Raw genomic sequence first — 23,658 nt, forward strand, 5'->3', positions numbered from 1 at the left:
GATGTTGTCATCCTTGTTTTATTCTGTAACTTTGTATTTTAAAATGTAACTTAAAACGCTTATTATCATCCTATTGTATTAAATTTTTCATGTCTTTCATATAAATAAAAGTAAAAATAATGCAGATTTTTTTATCTATTTCATTAATATATATTTTTATAATTTTGTTACAATACTAAATAATATTTCAATATATAAATGGATTTAGGATATTGTGGATATATAAACGGGGGATAATTTAGTCTGCTATTGGCTAGTTCATTCAGTAGTCCACTAGGAAAATTGGGATAGGTGTCACAGCTTTTGGCCTACCTATTCTATTGACGTCATAGTGGAGGGAAAGAGAAAAGAGATGGGTTATAGGGAATTTCCTGACGTCAAAAGAATAGGTGTGCCGAAAGCAGTCACATTCTTCCCCATTTTCCAAGGGCACTAAACAGTAAACACAGGTTTGTTCAACCAAAGAATCCATGATGCCCATGATGTCCGTGGTGTCCTCCATGATGTCCATGGTGTCCATGATGACCATGATATCCTCCATGATGCCCATGATGTCCATGATGCCCGTGATGTCCATGATGTCCTCCGAAAAATCCTCCCAGCGGTTCAGGTTTAGCCGCAGCCCCAGCTGATTGGAAGGTACTAGCCAGTACAAGCACAGCAAACACGATAAGACTTGTAAATCTCATTTTCTAAAAAAAAATTATATTTAAGTATAGTTTAGCATTTGTAGTCGAAGATAAAACTATGGGTGTAAAAATAGGAAAGTAGGGGACATTGAACTGGTTATTACACTAGTCCCCAATGTTTCATAATAATTTTTAAAACTTTGGGAACCACCAGCTTGATTTTAATTACCCCTCCCTCCCTGATTATAATAGTAATAAATATCCCTAATAAAAGTTACCTTATATGTGTCTTGATTAGGTGATATTTTGTAACTGAATCAAATTTTAAGAATTAAACCTTTTATACCTTTAAACTTATAAGGACACTCTGCTAGATAAATAAATTTTAAAATATAATATTCAAGCACACTGATAATCTTACATACAAGTAACAGGATGTCTATCTAAGGATCTCACTCTAACCACTGAACCAATATGGTTCTCCTTGACAGAGAAGCTTCTTGTATGTCCATGGAAGGTTATAACAATTTATTCTCATATGAAAGTAACATGATGTCTTTCTCTGTGTAGTGAGGGATCTCTTTAACCACTGTACCAATATGGTTCTCCTTGATAGAGGAGCTTCTTGTATGTCCAAAAAAAGTTCATAACTATTTGATAGAAAAATCACCAAAAAAATTTTTTTACATTTCTTTTCAAAAACTGAAAATTTTGGATCAATCCCCCCCCCCCCCCCATTTTCTTTCAAAATATATGTGAAATTAGTAGACTATCCCTTATAGGTGAATCTACATACATAAAGCTTTTGCTATCAGAAGATTATAAAAATCTCCGCCCATTTCCTGGAAATTCTTAGGGAAGGAGGAGACATTGGAAAAAACTAAAAATGTTCTTTTATTCTTTGGTATAAAAACATTTATTAAATCTTTATAAGTTGGTTAAAACTTGCGGTGTCCAAACTTTCCAAATAATTTTAATCTACAGAAGGGTTAATCTAGTCTATCATAATTGGGTAAGTACATAAATTTATTGTTTATTGTCTTTTCCCTTAAGATCCCCTAAAAATTTAGATAATACTTTTCTGGAAAAACCAAGATTTTATTTACATGACGATTTTACATGTCCCCAATAGTATCTGTACCAATTTATAACATTGTATATCTCAACTTTTGGGTCAATCCACCCCCCTCACTTTTCTTTAAAATATATGTAAAATTATTAGACTATCCCTTAAAGGTGATTCTTTATACATAAAGCTTTAGCTATCAGAAGATTATAAAAATCTCCGCCCATTTCTTGGAAATTCTTAGTTATAGTTTGACCGCTGAGCAGTGAACACCTGGATTAAAGGTTGACACCTAAGTTTTGATTTTTTTATTTTACTGTACTTTCTAAATAAAAACCAAAATATGTTTTTGATGTTCTATTAATTGTCCTAAAAAACGAAGAAAATAAGCCATAAATCATTAAATTCTGAAAACTATAAGTGGGATAATATCACTTTCAAAAAAGTTCTCATAAAAAAAACACACTGTATAAAAAAATTCTAGGCGCTTCTTATTTTTCCCTTTTTAATCATAAATGTTAAGGAGTTAAGGTTTAAACTCCGCCCATTTTAATCGGTACAAAGTTCCTGGACTTATTGTCTGGACTCCGCCCATTTTTATTGGTAGCTTATGTTTATAATAGAGTATTTTACCATAGATTATAAAAATGAAGGATATAGAATACGATATATTGACAGGGGAAAAGTGTTGTCAATTTAGGTTGCTAATATGGACCTCATCTACAGAAGGTGTAATTTTGTGTATATACATTTTAATTTATTGACCTGATTCCTGATTTTTAAATGTGAAACAAAAATTTTGAGACTTACATTAAAACAGAATCTTGGTTTTTCAAGGATTTTCCAGGGATCTTAGGGGATAAGACAATGGGCAATAAATTTGTAAAGATGAAAATTATTGAAAAGTTTGGACATTGCAAGTTTCAATCAATCAAGTTTAATAAACATTTTTTTACCAACGAATAAAAGAATATTTTTTATTAATCTTTAGGCAACAGTTTTTTTTCCAATGTCTCCTCCCTCTCTTTGAATTTCCAGGAAATGGGCGGAGATCTTTATAATCTTCCGTTAAAAGCATTAAAGATTTAACTTTAAAGGATAGTCTACTAATCTAGATATATTTTTAGGGAAATAGGGGGTGGGGGGATTTACCCTCTAAATTTTAAAAATTTAAATAGAATTTTTAAGGGTTATTTTTCTATAAACCTTTCCTGGACAAATAAGAATCTTCACTTTAAAACTCAAAAAATTGTATTCATTGGTTAAAAAGATCCTTCTTCACTACACACGGATAGCCATCCTTTTACTTTCATATGATAAAAAATAGTTATAAACCTTCCCTGGACATTTAAGAAGCTCCGCTGTAAAAGAGAACCATTTTATCTTTGATTGCAAATTCCTGTAAATTTTATATCATGATCTTTTTTTAGAAAATGAGATTTACCAGTCTTATCCTGTTTGCTATGCTTGTACTGGCTGGTACCTTCCAATCAGCTGGGGCTGAGCCAGAACCTGGATTTTTATTGAACAAACTTTTCGGAGGACTGTTGGGGGGCGGAGGAGGTTATTATGGAGGTCATCATGGAGGATATTATCGTGGACATTATGGAAATTATGGACCATATGGATACTATTGACGAATGAACTGACCAATAAATGAATTCCTGTGACTGCTTTTGGCCTACCTATTCTATTGACGTCATAGTAGAGGGAAAGAGAAAGGGATGGGGAAAAAACCCCATAGAAAAGAGATGGTGTATTTGGTATTTTCTGACATCAATAGAATAGGTAGGCCAAAAGCAGTGACATCTATCCCCATTTTGCTAAGGCACTTTAGAAAGCTACTAAATTAACGACAAATTATATCGATTTAAAATATTATATATTCAAATAACATTTATTATTGTAACAAAATTATAAAAAATATATATCATGTAAAATGATTTTTAATAAACTGAATTATTTTTACTTTTATTTATATGAAAGACATGATAACTATAAGCGTTTTAAGTTACATATTAAAATACAAATTTATGAAATATAAAAATGCTTAAAAACTAAAAAAAAATTAAGCTAAGATAGCAGAAAACAGTTTTTGAGTATGGTTTCGAAATCGATTAATATCCGCTGTATTAGAACCGGTTCTGAGCCATACTGAAAACTTATGTATAGCATCGTATTACAGACAATTTTCCACAATTATCAAAATGAAATAATTAGCAGTTTTAATCTTATAAATTTAATATCCGCGAAAAGCTGTGTATCATACGTTCAGGGAGGGAGGGGACATTAAAATGTAAACTGCAATAGTATCCACAGTTTTAAAAACACCTAATTATTTGTTGTCTCAGAAGCTTTGATGTTTTATTGAATTGAGATGGGGTTGTTTCAAAACAAGTAGTGTTCAAACTGATGAACCAATGATTTTACAGACTGGGTAATTTTGTTTATCATCATTGGGGATTTACATTAATTCATTGTTCGTTGTCTTATCCCTTAAGATCTCTGGAATTAATCAATTTCTCATTACATCAGGGAGGGAGGGGACATTGGGTTGTGAATTATATTTGAACCTAAAGGTTTTTTAAACACATTCAATAATTCGTTGGCTTCAAACTTTGGGTAAATTTATTTAGTCATGATTAGTTGGTACAAACTAGAAATTGACAAGTGTTTCCATGCACCAATGATTTGTAATTTTGTTTTTTATAATTGGGGTGTACATCAATTTTTAAGCAACTGTCCTATCCCTCAAGATTCCGTAGTAACCTTGACAAAGAAAAGATAATCTCTATAATACGCTGCACCATTTCTTGTGCAACTTTTGTGTGTTATTAGAATTAGAGATGTTTAAAAAAAATGTTTTAAACAACGCTCATACTAATCAAATGGACTTCTTAAAATGCTACTCCTTTCATTACGATGTTCTTATGCAATTTAAGATATCATAAAACCTCAGAATTAAGCAGTTTTTATCAAGCGCTATTTTTGAGATTGACTAAATAGGCTTTTCATTACTGTTGGTGACAGATAGATAAATTACTTATTGGTTATTCTCATAAACATTACTATATATATTACATTACAAATTAAGTATAAAAATATACTTATATTACTAAGTAGCGGAGGTACTCTATACTTAAATGTATGAAATACATACAAAAGGTTTCATGATTTTCTGCATATTAACATATACTATGTATATATTAGAGTAAAACATTAGAGGGGGAAGGGGTTAAAGCACTATCTCCCCATCGCAGTGTCCTAGTGTCGACTCTCAATTGGGTCATAGAAAATTAACCAATGGTGTTGGTTTTATTAACACAGCCAAGTAGCAGAAAATAATTTAGTAGTGGACGACTAAGGTCATTGTAAAAGGGAGGGAGGTAGTTATCTGTAAACACAATATATCTGTTTACTATATAACACACTTTGATCATTGCTACTTATGGATGTTATCATCCTTGTTTTTATACAATAATTATTGTAAGTTAATAATGAGTGAAGCTGAACCCGGCAGGGTTGGTACAATAGTTATTCTGCCAGGAGGATGGATAATACTGTTCTTGTTTCACCATTCCTAGACCATTGGATATATTATTACTTGGATGTTGCACCATGTTTTCGCATAAAAAAATTGTCCTTCCAGCTGGCTATTATATATATCCTTTCCCTTCTCCCTCTCTATTTCCTACTGGAGAAAATTAGTAGCCTATAATTGCGACTAAATTTTCCCTGTCATAATATCCAAGTATATTATATCTATTCCTGTGCCACAGTAGTTCCATTCTGTTTTAACTGGGGGCGCTGATGAACGGGAGACTCCTGTCATACCCCATCTAAATTTTAACATACATTAAAGTAAAAGAATAGAGGAGGAATAAAATATATGTAACTTTGCTCACAGGGCGGGGACCCTGTCCCGATTTTGTATTGGTTCTTTGAAAATAGTATAAAAAACATAGCCGAGTTTCTACAAAAGAACAGAAAGCAATTTGCCAGCAGATGAAAAGGGTCTCCACCAGTTGTCTGGATTTTAATCTATATATTTATTATTACATGGGTACATTATAATTGTTTTCAAAAAATTTGAGGGGGTGACTATAGCAATCCCCCATAAAAATTTGTGAAGCCTGTGGTACCCTCTAGTTGAGGATACAATTTTTAGGGGGGGGGGGGTAATTACCAGGGCACCCTCAAGCATATGTATTAGAAGGGTCAAGGAAGGGTAGAAAAGTAGCCTAAATCCATCCTAGGACTTTAATATAATAGCCTAAAACAACTACAGGACATATGTTAAGTACCTAGTCTTAAAATGGAGATATCTTATGCTAACACAAAAAAAAACTTTACTACTTTATATAAAAGGATAATATTTTTGAATATTTTTACCTTGGGGAGATGCCCCAATCCGTCGTTTGTTGGGGATATTTTGGAAACCAGCCTCCTTGGCTACCATTACGTCTAGATATAAATAATAAGCTGTCTTTCTGTCTTTCTATTTAATAAAAACACAGGTTTTCTTTTTAACTACTATTCAAACATGTAGTTTGTGGATATGAAAGAAACTAATATCCTTGCTTATCCCTCGCGGTCCCTCTCCCAAAGAAATCATAACGTTATCTGCAACTATGAAAACTACTCTGTAAAGGAGAACCATATCGATTTAAAGGTTCACACAAACACACAGACAGACTGACAGAGAGGCATCCTGTTACTTTTATATGAGGATTCATCTTTTTGGTTTTATACCTCTAACTCTTTTATCTCTGTCTGAACCTCTATCTCTTGATATACCTGTATATTCTGGGTTGGTTGTCTGGAAATAAGGTCACACTTGGATATGGATGTCTTTTAACCAATCTCAAAGTTTCTCGAATCTAAAAGTAAATTTATAGTTAGATAGATAGATAGATATGTTAACAATACATAAATAAATAGACAGACAGATAGATAAATATATAGATAGACAGACTGACAGACAGACTAACAGACAGACATACATGAATACAAAAATACAGACAGACACACAGACACAGGCAAGACAGACAGACAGACAGACAGACAGACAGACTAACAGACTAATAGACTAACAGACTGACAGACACACAGACAAACAGACAGACATACAAAAATACAGACTGACAGACAGATAGATAGACAAACAGACAGATAGACAGACAGACATATAGCTTTACCTGTTTAACAAATGTATGTGTATCTGTAACTGTATCTGGACATGGGTTTAAACTTTGAACCAAAAAGTCATCACTCTAAATAAAGAATTAGTTACTTCAGGTAGCAGAGCTAATCTATAATTCACTTTTTCTGTCCGTTTTCATTCAGTAACTAATTATTAAATGACCATAAGAACCTCAAAAACATCGCTCCCGAAAAACAAATTTTCAGCTCTTTTATACTTATACTGTAAACAAATGTACATCCTTTTTTTCATATTTTAAATCTTCAGACAAAAGGACATAAAAAGGCATAAGTTTTCATGAAACTAATCCCTTTAGTAGATTATAATCAGTTAGACACTCAACTTAACGAACCAACCAATCAAAATTCAATAAAAGTCCTCTAAGCTGTTAAGCTTACGAATAAGAAAAAGTTATATGAAACCGGGACTAGTGTAATAAACAGCCCAATGTCCCCTCCCTCCCTGGTTCATACCTGATTTAACAATAGGTCGACTGATCGCATTGGTTCGTATGAAAAAGGCCCAATCCTAAAAAGTGTAAAACAGTTTTTCAAAGGTTTCGTGATTTGGATAAAAAGACATTATTTTTAAATGCAAATCAAGTCCTAAAAAATGTAAACATCTCCATAAACATTATCCTGTATTTAAGCCATTCTGCAACAAATTTATATACATTTTTTGAGACTATCTGATTATAAAGTTCCATCACTCTAATGTTCGACCTGATTTTAAAGCTTCGCTTCTACCTATCTATCTAACTAACTATCTATGTATCTACCTTATTTCTTGTGTTTGAATGTCATAAATATCCAGCATTCCCGCCTTTTCCCCGCCTGTCAGAGTCCGGGCCAACCGGATTTCTGGATCCGGGCCTCGATCTGTGAATCTGGATTAAAGCCATTTTTCATTATTACAGACATATCCTCTGAAAAAGCAGACAGACAGAGAGACAAACAAATAAATAGATAGACATACAGACAGACAGACAGACAATCAGAAAAACATAAAGAAAGAAAAATAGCAAGTCAGCAAGACAGAAAGATAGAAAGACAGACAGACAGGCAGAAAATTGTCAAAGTCAAGGCTAACTGAATACACAGAAAACCGTCAGACAGACAGATAGACATTCTGTTTGGCTATAGGTAAAATATAATATAAACACCTTTGTGTTTGGAAAGCGATTCCAGTTTTAACATTGATGGCAACAGATTTTATTGCTGGCACGGGTGTTCCTCCTAAATGTAAAATTATAATAATATAAAGGCTATAGAAGGTCTTTTTGCTATTCCAAATATCTTCTTATTTTACTAGCTGAGCTAATAATGATCAGAATTGGGAGAACTGATATTAATTGCTGCTATTAAATATATTTTCGTCCTCCCGTTTTTTTTATGCTCTTGATTAAATTTAATACAATTGGCTGCTATGTAAAATAGTAGTCTAAATTTAGTACCGAACTAAAAGCTACTTTATTTCTATACTAGAAGCTACGCCCCTAGAGGCCTCTAGCGGGACTTAAGGTGGTAGGTGGTTTAAAATTTATTTTAGTTTCAAAAGAAAATGATTTTAAAAATTAACAACCCGCATTTTTTTATTTTAGTTTTTAAAAAATTACATTATTTTTTTAAGGGGGAGTAATTTTTATACGGACGATTTCATTTGGGAGGGTGGTGGCATCCACCCCAAAAATATCTATAAACCTTCCCAGGACATATGTGAAGCTACACTGTAAAGGAAAACCATATCGGTTCATTGGTTAGCGAGATCTATTGTTACACACACGTACACAGATACAAAGATATCCTTTTACTTTGTTATAATGACTAGTTGCTAAAGACTAGAAAATAGCCTAAAACTATCACAAGACCAGTAGGTATATTCCCTGAAGAGTAGAATCCAATCGATTCAGTGGTTACCGAGATCTTAAGGGACGTACAGACGGACGGACAGACATCAAGCTACTTTGTAAAATAAGGATTAATTAATATTACCTCTATATAATGTGCATGTCTCTCCTACACACAGTCCTGTATAGACTATATATCTATATTAATATTACCTCTATATAATGTGCACGTCTCTCCTACACATAGTCCTGTATAGACTATATATCTATATTAATATTACCTCTATATAATGTGCACGTCTCTCCTACACACAGTCCTGTATAGACTATATATCTATATTAATATTACCTCTATATAATGTGCACGTCTCTCCTACACACAGTCCTGTATAGACTATATATCTATATTAATATTACCTCTATATAATGTGCACGTCTCTCCTACACATAGTCCTGTATAGACTATATATCTATATTAATATTACCTCTATATAATGTGCACGTCTCTCCTACACACAGTCCTGTATAGACTATATATCTATATTAATATTACCTCTATATAATGTGCACGTCTCTCCTACACACAGTCCTGTATAGACTATATATCTATATTAATATTACCTCTATATAATGTGCATGTCTCTCCTACACATAGTCCTGTATAGACTATATATCTATATTAATATTACCTCTATATAATGTGCATGTCTCTCCTACACATAGTCCTGTATAGACTATATATCTATATTAATACTACCTCTATATAATGTGCACGTCTCTCCTACACATAGTCCTGTATAGACTATATATCTATATTAATATTACCTCTATATAATGTGCACGTCTCTCCTACACATAGTCCTGTATAGACTATATATCTATATTTATATTACCTCTATATAATGTGCAAGTCTCCCCTACACATAGTCCTGTATAGACTATATATCTATATTAATATTACCTCTATATAATGTGCATGTCTCTCCTACACATAATCCTGTGTAGACTATATATCTATATTAATACTACCTATATATAATGTGCAAGTCTCCCCTACACATAATCCTGTATAGACTATATATCTATATTAATATTACCTCTATATAATGTGCATGTCTCCCCTACACATAATCCTGTATAGACTATATATCTATAATAATAATACCTCTATATAATGTGCAAGTCTCCCCTACACATAATCCTGTATATACTATATATCTATATTAATACTACCTCTATATAATGTGCATGTCTCCCCTACACATAATCCTGTATAGACTATATATCTATATTAATATTACCTCTATATAATGTGCAAGTCTCCTCTACACATAATCCTGTATAGACTATATATCTATATTAATACTACCTCTATATAATGTGCATGTCTCCCCTACACATAATCCTGTATAGACTATATATCTATATTAATACTACCTCTATATAATGTGCAAGTCTCCTCTACACATAATCCTGTATAGACTATATATCTATATTAATACTACCTCTATATAATGGGCATGTCTCCCCTATGGAGAAGCTACGCTACTAATTAATAATCCAAAATGTGTTGTTTTTTTTTTATTCCTTTTGATTTCAGTTTCCTTCAAAGTGTCTTGTTGTCCATTGAACCCTGAAAAATCCCACCCTCTAATTTTTCTGTTGCATAGCACCAAACCCTGTTACTGTTAAAATTTTTCTGTATTCTTTAGGAATGATTATATGGGGATAAGGGGGAGTGTTGACGCTAATTCTATCTTCTCTTATTTACAATTTTATAAGAACCGACGAATAATAGTTATAAAGAAATTTTGCTACAAACTTTTTATTTATTTTAAAAATAGTCCTCTGTCTTAACCTTTGTAGTTTCCCTTTAAGTACCTTGTTGTACACCGTCTTGTCAAACTTTTAAAATCTAAACTTTCTTCCTCTTAAATTGTAGTGTTTTTCATTAAATTAACAATTTCTTTCTTTTCAGCTGCTGAGCACAGACGAGACCAGGAGTTTTTCCAGCATCGGCGTTTTGGGCGTGTTGGAGTTGGTGAAGGAGGCCACCCTGAGCGTGTTCGTGACCGCAGTTCTAATGGAGGTGCTGGACCCAGCCGTAGCCGCCGTGATGAATTCAGTGGTGGACGCGCGGGTAGCCATCATAATGTGTATCCTGGTGACCGAATCAGTAGCCATGTCTTGGGTCGAGGCAGAAATGGTGGTAGAGCAGAGATAAATGGAGAGGATTGTCATCAAACAGCTCCCAACAATCAAAACTTAAAACTACAACTTCCCTCAGATAAGGATTTTTACTTGTGTACATTAAGTCTAAACGGTCAACTTCTAGTATCCAGACAAGCATACTCCAATGACAAACTGCCCGTTTTTGACAAGGACAATCGCATCCAACGAATGGGCCTGACTCTACCAAAACCTAACTTCTTTGTCTCTGGCCTGTCAGCCTCTACAAAGGTGACCTGTACGTTTATTGGAGGTACCTGTTTCTCGTGTGATGTTATGGGTAACAGCCATAACATTAACAATGATGCAAGAGTCTTTCTTCTTGGTGATCAACACTGTCCTGTCCTTGCTGGTCTGAAACAGGATTGCTGTCCTGTTATTCGTGTAGAGTCCGGAACCTTTATGGACCTCAAAAATTTGCTGACTAGACATTTCAAAGCTGGGCTAAGGATACGAAGTGGGTCAATAGGTATATGTCTCCTTCTTACCCTGCTTATGAAGGTTGGCCACACAACATACTGGTCACAGCTGTTGAGCTTTTCAGAGTGGGCCGCTAATCACAACTTGCAAATTTTACCATCTATTCCACCATTCCCTACTGGCTATGGCTTGGACAGTCTAATTTCAATTAAGCAGCTAAACACACACCTGCAAGTGTGTCACTTTGGTAACAGCGCAGGAGGTAAAAATGCGAAATACTCACTCTGGCAACCCCTCACCTCCACTCTTGAACAGCATGGTGCTGTTGACAGTTCCATTCCTTCCCCCCCAATTTGCGTACATGAGGTGGGGGGAATGTACGCACGCTGTGAAGGGCAATTTTCAGTAGGATGTGAAGGAGACTGGAGCCACGGAATACCCAGGAACATTGAGGAGACCTTCCTCGTATCCTTATTACAGTCTGTGTCAGCTGCCCATATTGATCTGAACCCAGCAGCTCCAGCAGTTCTAATCCCAAGTAAGGAATACTTATTGGCTGGGCTCAGATCTGGCACCAGATTAGACATAAACAGTGGCAGGAACATCTACATGCTTGGTAGCTCTATAATGCAACAGACGAAACCATTTCTGCAAGAGATCTGCATCAATAAAGGAGTACAGGTTGTCTCCTGCTGCAAAGGAGGAGATTTTTACAACTACTTCTGGAACCAAGATCACTCCTTCCTAGCTGCTGGTAAGGAAGACGACATTCTTTTCTTACACTGCCTGGGCAATTACATGCTCAATAAGGACAACTTCTGGATGGATATGTTACACAACGGCAAGAGAGTGTTCCATCTGACCCATCCAACAATCCTGACAGACCAGCAAATGGACAAGTTGATCCATGACACAAATAAGCTGACTATCTATCTAGCACAGCACTTCAAGGGAAGGGTGTTCATCCTAGGACCCTTCCCAAGACACATCTCTCAATGCTGTGGCTTACAAGAACACTCTGTGCTAGATAGTGAAAATCAGAGAATATCCATGACCGGTTATACCAACCTCCTCAACCAATTTCTACAGTCAAGCCTGATCCTACCTGACAGATGCGAGTTCTTGGTTTACCAGAACATCTTCGGTAAGAACTTTGACAAACATAGCCTAGCTGATGGAGTTCACCTTACAGCCTCAGCCTATAAAGCATGTGCCAACTTTTTCCTGGGAGCTTTTCAGCGGAAACCGAGAAGACAAGCTGATATTACCTTGAAGATGCCAACCTTCAACAGCTATCTAACCGCCAAGGGACTGCTGACCAAGAATAACACCGACAACAAAGAACCAATGGAAAGTGCCATTGATGATGCCATCAATCTAGTAAAATAAACTATTGTAATCTTTTTTTTTAACCTGATTTTATTCGTGCTTTTATTCATTATCCTGATATCTTTCTTTTAAATTATTTATTCATTTTAAGAATAAAGTTTTTTTTTTTTAATAATAATAATATATTAATACTACCTCTATATAATGTTCATGTCTCCCCTACACATAGTCCTGTATAGACTATATATCTATATTAATACTACCTCTATATAATGTGCATGTCTCTCCTACACATAATCCTGTATAGACTATATATCTATATTAATATTACCTCTATATAATGTGCATGTCTCCCCTACACATAGTCCTGTATAGACTATATATCTATATTAATACTACCTCTATATAATGTGCATGTCTCCCCTACACATAGTCCTGTATAGACTATATATCTATATTAATATTACCTCTATATAATGTGCATGTCTCTCCTACACATAATCCTGTATAGACTATATATCTATATTAATATTACCTCTATATAATGTGCATGTCTCCCCTACACATAATCCTGTATAGACTATATATCTATATTAATACTACCTCTATATAATGTGCATGTCTCTCCTACACATAATCCTGTATAGACTATATATCTATATTAATATAACCTCTATATAATGTGCATGTCTCTCCTACACATAATCCTGTATAGACTATATATCTATATTAATATTACCTCTATATAATAGGGTGGGCCCATTTCCCCCCTTTTTTAGATTTTACTGTTATCATAAGTTGCGGAAGTCATATATATGTATAATAAGCCCCATTCAAGTTTCAAAATTGACTTGGCTCTTATGGCTGCCGGCGCGCGGGGGGTATAAAAAGTGCCCATCCACTTATGAAACAAAAAAATTAAATTCCTTCAAACACAGGCATGTTGCATATTAAAATGACCGCATTGAAATGCTGATTACGAATCTGAAAACCGTTTTGAAAAATATTGCTCCTAGTTCGAATAAGATCTCATTAAGTACCTAAAAACAGCTGATTTAGTCAAAAATGTTCATTTTGGTAGGTTATTTGAAAATCATTTCAGACTGAATCAATATTTTTCAAAACGGTTTTCAGATCTGTAAACAGCATTTCAATGCGGTCATTTTGATATGCAACATGCCTGTGTTTGAAGGAATTTCAATTTTTGGTTTTATAAGGGGGCGGGCACATTTTACACCCCCCGCGCGCCCGTTGTTTTTGGATTAAAAAACCTCTTTCAAGTTTCACAGGGTTTTATATTGGCCCAGTAACCCTTTCCAATGTCTACTAATGTAAAATTCCAAAATCGACCCACCCTACTATATAATGTGCATGTCTCCCCTACACATAATCCTGTATAGACTATATATCTATATTAATACTACCTATATATAATGTGCAAGTCTCCCCTACACATAATCCTGTATAGACTATATATCTATATTTATATTACCTCTATATAATGTGCATGTCTCTCCTACACATAGTCCTGTATAGACTATATATCTATATTAATATTACCTCTATATAATATGCATGTCTCTCCTACACATAGTCCTGTATAGACTATATATCTATATTAATATTACCTCTATATAATATGCATGTCTCTCCTACACATAGTCCTGTATAGACTATATATCTATATTAATATTACCTCTATATAATGTGCAAGTCTCCCCTACACATAGTCCTGTATAGACTATATATCTATATTAATATTACCTCTATATAATATGCATGTCTCCCCTACACATAGTCCTGTATAGACTATATATCTATATTAATATTACCTCTATATAATATGCATGTCTCTCCTACACATAGTCCTGTATAGACTATATATCTATATTAATATTACCTCTATATAATATGCATGTCTCCCCTACACATAGTCCTGTATAGACTATATATCTATATTAATACTACCTATACATAATGTGCAAGTCTCCCCTACACATAATCCTGTATAGACTATATATCTATATTTATATTACCTCTATATAATGTGCATGTCTCTCCTACACATAATCCTGTGTAGACTATATATCTATATTAATATTACCTCTATATAATGTGCAAGTCTCTCCTACACATAGTCCTGTATAGACTATATATCTATATCAATATTACCTCTATATAATGTGCATGTCTCCCCTACACATAATCCTGTATAGACTATATATCTATATTAATATTACCTCTATATAATATGCATGTCTCTCCTACACATAGTCCTGTATAGACTATATATCTATATTAATATTACCTCTATATAATATGCATGTCTCCCCTACACATAGTCCTGTATAGACTATATATCTATATTAATATTACCTCTATATAATGTGCATGTCTCTCCTAAACATAATCCTGTATAGACTATATACAGGGTGGCCACAAGGTTTTTTAAAAAAATCCGTACATTTCCGTGCATGCTAAAAAAAAAATCCGCACATTTTTCCGTACATTTCCGTACATTTTTATACTATGTAGTAAATATATTATTTAGTAAAATTGGTTTCATACTAGGTACTGATCAAGATCTCATTTTCTCTGAAAAAAATTAAAAAAATAATAGGATAATTTTACAGTGTGAGAGTTCATATGAGTATTTTGGGAATGATCTTAAGTTTATTTGCCATTGTCTTTTCCCTTTAGATCCTTGGTTGATATGTCCTTAATAATATCAGGGAATTTAAGGGATAAGACATCAGACAATAATTTCATCTACATCCCCCTGAATGATTATCAAAAAAATACTCCCGTTGATTAAAAATAATGAAACATCTTAATACTGTAACTTTGGTTACTGGTACCTAATAATTTACACAATGTCAAAGGGCAAGACCAGAATTAAAGTTACATCACGGGTAAAATAAACTTTTAGGGGGGGGGGGGGTATTTTGCTGTTTCATAATGGGGACAAATACAGCAGATAAGCAGATAAAAAAATAACAACTTGAACTAATTTGATACTTTAAATTGATACTTCATGGATGGTATTAACTAATTTAAAGAAAATTTTGAAATTGGGCTCCAGGTTCAGCTACTGCAGGCCTCCAGGTGGATCCTGGACAGGTAAAACTGAAATTTTTTTCTATTAAAGTTAGAATAAAACTTATTTAATAAAAGTTGATACTTTATGGATGGTATTAACTAATTTAAAGAGATAATGAAATTGGGCTCCAGGTTCAGGTACTGCAAGCCTCCAGGTAGATCCTGGACAGGTAAAAATTGAAATTTTTACTTTAATAGTTAAAACAAAACTTATTCAACAAAAGTGGCTTCTATATAGATGGTATTAACTAATTTGAAGAAAATTTTGAAATTGGCCCCAGGTTCAGGTACTGCAGGCCTCCAGGTGGATCCTGGACAGGTATTCAATTTTTACTTTATAAGTTAGAACAAAACTTATTTAACAAAAGTAGCTTCTGTAAAGATGATATTAACTAATTTGAAGAAAATTTTGAAAATGGGCTCCAGGTTCAGGTACTGCAGGCCTCTAGGTGGAACCTGGACAGGTAAAAACTAAAAAAAATTCTATTAAAGTTAGAACAAAACTTATTTAACAAAAGTTGATACTTTATGGATGGTATAAACTAATTTGAAGAAAATTTTGAAATTGGGCTCCAGGTTCAGGTACTGCAGGCCTCCAGGTGGATCCTGGACAGATAAAAACTGAAAATTTTTCCTAGTAAAATTAGAACAAAACTTGATTTAATCTTTTTTTTTAAATTAGGTAATAATAACTAAAAAGTAATAACTTTTGTTAAATAGATTTTCTCCCAACTTAAATAGTAAAATATTTCTGTTTTTACCTGTCCAGGATCCACCTGGAGGCCTGCAGTACCTGAATCTGGAGCCCGATTTCAAAACTTTCTTCAAATTAGTTCCTACCATCCATAAAGTATCAACTTTTGTTAAATAAGTTTTGTTCTAACTTTTAAAGTAAAATATTTCAATTTTTACCTGTCCAGGATCTACCTGGAGGCCTGCAGTACCTCAACCTGGAGCCCAATTTCAAAATTATCTTTAGATTAGTTCATACCATCCATAAAGTAGCAACTTATGTTAAAAAAGTTTTGTTCTAACTTTAATAGAAAAATTTCAATTTTTACCTGTCCAGGATCCACCTGGAGGCCTGCAGGCTGCAGTACATGAACCTGGAGCCCGATTTCAAAATTTTCTTCAAATTAGTTAATACCATCCATAATGAAGCCACTTTTGTTGAATAAGTTTTGTTCTAACTTTTAGAGTAAAAATTTTCAATTTTTACCTGTCCAGGATACATCTGGAGGCCTGCAGTACCTGAACCTGGAGCCCGATTTTAAAATTTTCTTCAAATTAGTTCATACCATCCATAAAGTATCATCTTTTGTAAAAATAAGTTTTTCTCTAACTTTTATAGTAAAAATTTTCAATTTTTACCTGTCCAGGATCCACCTGGAGGCCTGCAGTACCTGAACCTGGAGCCCGATTTCAAAATTTTCTTCAAATTAGTTCATACCATCCATAAAGTAGCAACTTTTGTTAAATAAGTTTTGTTCTTACTTGAATTTTTTTTTTACCTGTCTAGAATCCACCTGGAGGCCTGGAGTACTGGAACCTGGAGGCCAAATCAAATTTTTTTTTAAAAATAGGAAAACTACATCCCAAAAGGAAACTTTTTTGTTAAATAACCTGTCCTCTCACTCCAAAGACAAAGCCTATAATCACTGTTTACGCAAAAGTGTAAGAACTTCCCCCCCCCCTTGAATAGAAACTTTGAAGACAAATCTTGAATAGTTTGAATAATTCAACTTCTGGTACACCATTCTTGTCCAAACTGGTTCCCGTGAAATCTAAATGTAACTTACAAATATTATAATGATACAGAACAAAAAATGGATCATGGAAAGAAAACGAAGTTGCCGGTTTCATCGTATTTTTTTACAGCAGCTTTTGAAGGGTTATTTTAGGTTAGGTTAGGTTAATTAAATGTCAATGATTGCCCCGCAGGGATAGAGCCCCCGCAGGGGCTAGAAATAGGAGAAAGGCTACTGTGAAAAAACGACGAAACCGGAAACTTCGTTTTCTTTCCATGATCCCAAAAAATGATACATTTTACTTAATTTTTAAAGATAATACACTAATTATAACACCATGCTCGGAAATTCCGTACACCAAAATGAAAAATCCGTACAATCCGTACATTTTTTTAGCACTTTTTTAAAAATCCGTACATTTCCGTACATTTCCGTACATCCGTACATTGTGGCCACCCTGTATATATCTATATTAATATTACCTCTATATAATGTGCATGTCTCCCCTGCACATAGTCCTGTATAGACTATATATCTATATTAATATTACCTCTATATAATGTGCATGTCTCCCCTGCACATAGTCCTGTATAGACTATATATCTATATTAATATTACCTCTATATAATGTGCATGTCTCCCCTGCACATAGTCCTGTCAGTTCAAATAATTCTTTGCTGGTCTGAAGCACACCTAAAATAATGGATATAGAATACGTGGATATATTGACAGAGAAAAATTTGTCATCAATTTAGGGTGCTAATATGGACCTCATTTATTTGTCACTTTGTTAAACTGTTTTTAACCTATTTTTTTATCATATATCAAAAATATACTATGACACCAGTAGAATCAGACTGCAGAGCCCAAATTTTAATTAAGTCCCCAATAAACTTTTTTTGGGGGATTTAAAAATCAATTTTATATGTTGCTGTGATCATTTTGATGGAAGCAAAAGCATTTTTTAGTTTGGGGTTAAATTGTTTCTTACAGAACAATTTGATGTGATTCAAAATATATCAATACAATAATAAAAACTCTACTCTGTTCGATGCAAATAATTTTTTTCTAAAACAATAATTTATATAGAAGAAATTTAACATTAAAATAAAACATATTATTCTGAAGTCTGAACCAATTAGAAGTCTCGTTTCATTTCAGTTTTTTACAATTCAAAAAAGAGTGTTTTCACAACTTGACTTATTTCCAATGTAGTTAAAATAATTAAAATGAAAAGAATGAAAACTATACACATAAAAGATACATGCTTTTTAAAAATATTAAAAAAATAAGTTTGAATAATCTTTTATTTTATTATATATTTGTATATGTGACAAAAAAAAATTGTTGTATTGCGTAAACGTTTGTTGTCATCTTTCACTATTTAACCCTTTACAGCCAATTTTTTTGTGTTTTAAATAAGTGATGGAAAACAAGCACGATAAAGTTAATTCATTGATATATTGTAAAGAATTAAGTTTTTAATGAATTAATTTAGATGAAATCAAAAGGCCTAATTTTACTCTATACCAGAATACTATATATATGAAGCAAAACACTCTAAAAGCTACGAATTTTACCCAAATAAAAAAAGACCTTTTGCTCTGATCAAAAAAGACCACAGCAACAGTAAAATTAATTTTTAAATCCCCTCAAAAAAGTTTATTGGGGACTTAATTCAAATTTAGGCTCTGCAGTTTAATTCTACTGGTGTCATAGTATATTTTTGATATATGTTTTAAAAATAGGTTAAAAACAGTTTAATCCTCAAAGATACACAACAAATACCCATCTGTAGATTAGAATTAGTGGTTGAAACGTTTGGACAATCAACTTAATGAACCATCCAATCAAAATTCAATAAACTAGCATTACAAAAAGGAAAAATCAAATTTACCTATAACATTGAGTATGATATTTTCTGCGTATGCCCTAGAGTCAGCAAATCCTCCGATAATTTGGACTTGCAGGCGGTCGTCAAAACCGGTTTCTGTCTAAAATATTATAACTCAATCAAGGAATGATTTATTGAAAACTAGTGCAGTTTACGGTAAATGTTCCGGGGAACACTGTGGGCTAGAATTGAATCAAGACAAAAGTAAGTGCCGAGCCCTGGGACCTATGTATGGTGAAAATAGACATAAAACCATGATGATTCCAGGTAAAACCAAAATATTTCAGCGGGGTCTTTTTGTTTTATTTCAATTTTAAGTTCTGAAAAAAAAATGAAAAAAATATGAAAATCTTTAATAAAAAACAAACAAAAACTGTTTTTCAAAATTTTTTTTCACTAAAAGATACAAACAACTTATATACATACTATAAGCTTTAAAAAAATCAAAATTTTCAAATTTAGGACTGCCTTTCCAAGGTTAGAAGAAAAATCCTAACAACGAATTCTAACATATTTCTGATCAACATAGCAATAAAACGTCTTTTGCTAAATCTTTAACATCAAAATTAAATAGCACTTACTAAAGACTTTTTTTCATTTAAACTTATACTTTTTACATTATTTAACTTTTAAGATTGTGTTTTTTTAAAAGAAAGGTTGCGTGATTTTTTTCCTCATAATTAATTTATCTTAATATGCTGCATTATAAGTGACTGACATTGTAGGCTGTGATGGCTTAGAAAACTCAATACCAGTTTTGTTAGCCCAGGCCATCGGCCCCTCGGGGCCTACAAAACTAGTTTTAATCTTTTTATTTTTATTTTACTATCTGCTAAAAGCTGTCTATAATCCCATACAATAAATAACTATTAAACATACCAATTAAAGTGAAACAGGGATCTTAAGGGATAAGACAAAGGATGATAAATTGATTACTCCTTCTGTAGATTAATATTATTGGTTAAAAAGTTTGGACTTTGCATGTTTGAACCATCAAATCATTAATCAATTCATAAATTATCAATAAAACATACCAAGACTAATAGTATAAACCAAACAATCAAGATGAAAAATAAAGTTCCCAAAGTTTTTGAACCAATGAATGAGAAAATATTTATAAAGAACTTTGGGTACCAGCAAATTTTACATTCCAATGTCCCCTTGATCCATATTAAATCTACCATTTCATAAATTGAAGGATTTATTTATCAGTATAATTTAATTGTAAACAACAAAACAACAGGGAAGAAGGGGACATAAGAACTGTAAAGATTCTTAGAAATAGGAAAAATTTTCTTTTGTGTGGACACTGCTAGTTTGAACCATCCAATTAAGATTTAATAAAAGACCAGTTAACTAATTAGATAACGTGTCTATAAAAACTTTTGGTACCAGTATAATTTATAGTCACATGCCATACTCGGCGAGGGTGAGGTAATAAAGAGTAGCTCACTTGTGACAGCGGGTCAAGGTATAATATACTTGAGCGTGGAGCTTAATAGCCCTAGTGGCTAAACAAAAGTGTTTCATCCTTCTTCATTACTACTTAGGTCCAAACACTAAGAAACAATGGCTACACAAACAAATAAACAGTCACATTTTTCCTCCCTCCTTGCCGATTTGCATGTATTTATCATGTATAAAATCAATTATTTATCATACATTGGAGGTAGGGGGCTTTGGACTGTTTATAACACTAGTCTAAAAAGTTTTATAATAATAATTTGTTATTCGTTGGCTTATATTTTAGTAAAAATATTTTGTTTTGTTTATTCTAGGTTTTTTTAAAATGAAACTTATATGGAATGTGTCCCAGAAATAGAGAGGACAATTGACTGTTTAATAAACTAGTCTCTAAACTTTATAAAGACATTTCTTATTCTTTGACTTAACAACTATGGGTACTTTTGAATAGTTTTGTTTTTGTCTGTTTTCAGGGGAAATTTAATTTGTATAGCAGCTATTCAAGACAGATGGCTGCATTTTTTGTGAAGATTCCCTAAACAATTTACTTTGTATATCAGTCAAGGTCTATAAATATTAAAATTATAAAATACGCAAGAAAGGTTTCAGGATTTAAAGAAATTCTTTTTAAAACTGCTTGTCCATATTCCCATCTCATCCATGTTATTGATGTTGTCATCCTTGTTTCTTTCTTTCAGGGATCTTAAGGGATAAGACAAAGGACAATAAAGTGATACATGTAGATTTCCACAAATTATGACACGGAAACTAACCATTTCTTATGTAAAATTATTGTTTGATTATATGTTTGTAAAATATTAGTTTGAAACCATTCCATTAATTTTAGTAAAAGTACACAATTTTTTTGAGCTAACGTGGGTACTGGTGTGATTTACATCCCAATGTCCCCTCCCTCTTATAATTAGCAAAATAAATTTTAAAACGGCATTCTGCTTTTCAAAACAGGATATTTAAATAATTTGTAGGATAGAACAAAAGATCCTAAAACTCTAGACAAAAAGTAACAGGATGTCTTTCTGTCTATATATAAGTGTATGTTTAACGAAGGAGGGAGGGAGTGAACTGGACATAGAATTGTAAATCATATCCAAAGTTTTATAAACACATTTTCTTATCCTTTTGATAATTTATGAATTGATTAATGATTTGATGGTTCAAACATGCAAAGTCCAAACTTTTTAACCAATAATATTAATCTACAGAAGGAGTAATCAATTTATCATCCTTTGTCTTATCCCTTAAGATCCCTGTTTCACTTTAATTGGTATGTTTAATAGTTATTTATTGTATGGGATTATAGACAGCTTTTAGCAGATAGTAAAATAAAAATAAAAAGATTAAAACTAGTTTTGTAGGCCCCGAGGGGCCGATGGCCTGGGCTAACAAAACTGGTATTGAGTTTTCTAAGCCATCACAGCCTACAATGTCAGTCACTTATAATGCAGCATATTAAGATAAATTAATTATGAGGAAAAAAATCACGCAACCTTTCTTTTAAAAAAACACAATCTTAAAAGTTAAATAATGTAAAAAGTATAAGTTTAAATGAAAAAAAGTCTTTAGTAAGTGCTATTTAATTTTGATGTTAAAGATTTAGCAAAAGACGTTTTATTGCTATGTTGATCAGAAATATGTTAGAATTCGTTGTTAGGATTTTTCTTCTAACCTTGGAAAGGCAGTCCTAAATTTGAAAATTTTGATTTTTTTAAAGCTTATAGTATGTATATAAGTTGTTTGTATCTTTTAGTGAAAAAAAATTTTGAAAAACAGTTTTTGTTTGTTTTTTATTAAAGATTTTCATATTTTTTTCATTTTTTTTTCAGAACTTAAAATTGAAATAAAACAAAAAGACCCCGCTGAAATATTTTGGTTTTACCTGGAATCATCATGGTTTTATGTCTATTTTCACCATACATATGTCCCAGGGCTCGGCACTTACTTTTGTCTTGATTCAATTCTAGCCCACAGTGGGAACGATTATCTATGAACTTTAAAGGCTGCTAGCTGCCAAACGGCTGAACGTACTGTTATTCCCGTTCATCGTTAGGAGATGCTTGAAAAGGCCTACAAATACTCTGTATTAGCCAAGATCCAATGCTGCAAAAGGAAAACCAGAAATAAGTCTTTTTCGCGCATTTATGTGCGCTGCAAGATAACTTTGCATTATTGAGTAATGGCTAATCTCGATTATTTGTAGACCTTCTTATGTTGGTTATAATTTTGTACTAACATAATATATGGGTTAAGCCGTTTGAGAGCTAGAAGCATTTAAAGTTTATTGATTTTTGTAAATAATCGATCTCTGGAACATTTTACCCTGAACTGCTCTAGATCTAAGGAAAGAAATTGGTGTAGATTAATCAAGCCGTGCAACAAAACAAGGATGACAACATCCATAAGTAGCGAATCGTGCAAGGTCAAGGATGAAAATACCGACATTTAAAAAAGCGACTATTCAGAGGTCTTAATTAAGAATATATTTATTTTTTAATCAGGAAACCTTTCGTGTGTATTTATATTTTTAATATTTATTTTTTAGTAGCATGACTGATGGACAAAGTAAATTACATACCAGATGCTCATTTTTATAGGGAATATTCACAAAAAAATTATTCACAATCTATCTTGAATAGTAATAGAGAAAATCACAATTCCTCCAAAGCGTTACGGACAGACTGGGTGAATTATAGAGAAGCTTTTCTCTACTCAA

General features: G+C 32.8%; 1 protein-coding gene and 2 long non-coding RNA genes across 3 annotated transcripts in view; all 3 read right to left on the minus strand.

Annotated features, from left to right (window-relative positions):
* Window positions 1–23,658, minus strand: part of LOC145325860 (uncharacterized) — a 270,432-nt gene that overhangs the window by 243,474 nt on the left and 3,300 nt on the right. The gene's annotated exons all lie outside the window — the stretch shown is intronic.
* On the minus strand, window positions 123–936 carry LOC145325850 (uncharacterized). Its single transcript, XR_013881608.1, has 2 exons — window positions 908–936; window positions 123–692 (listed from the first exon to the last, which is right to left on the minus strand). It is a non-coding gene; the product is annotated as an uncharacterized LOC145325850 (long non-coding RNA).
* Window positions 5,384–23,387, minus strand: LOC145325497 (protein N-terminal asparagine amidohydrolase-like). Its single transcript, XM_080168479.1, has 10 exons — window positions 23,382–23,387; window positions 19,467–19,563; window positions 18,188–18,262; window positions 8,061–8,133; window positions 7,677–7,784; window positions 7,372–7,426; window positions 6,894–6,968; window positions 6,493–6,575; window positions 6,088–6,159; window positions 5,384–5,534 (listed from the first exon to the last, which is right to left on the minus strand). The coding sequence occupies exons 1-10, from the start codon at window positions 23,385–23,387 to the stop codon at window positions 5,420–5,422; spliced, it is 759 nt and encodes a 252-aa protein (XP_080024605.1). The 3' UTR covers window positions 5,384–5,419.

The sequence above is a fragment of the Acartia tonsa genome, chromosome 8 (assembly GCF_053477335.1).
Source record: "Acartia tonsa isolate MP-2025a chromosome 8, ASM5347733v1, whole genome shotgun sequence".
NCBI lineage: Eukaryota > Metazoa > Arthropoda > Copepoda > Calanoida > Acartiidae > Acartia > Acartia tonsa.

Excerpts from the sequence above, each read along its gene's own strand:
- LOC145325497 (XM_080168479.1), bottom strand. Across the intron at positions 18,263-19,466 it reads TATCATACTCAATGTTATAG|GTGTGCTTCAGACCAGCAAA; the intron begins GTAAATTTGATT and ends CCATTATTTTAG. Across the intron at positions 6,576-6,893 it reads CACATACATTTGTTAAACAG|ATTCGAGAAACTTTGAGATT; the intron begins GTAAAGCTATAT and ends ATTTACTTTTAG.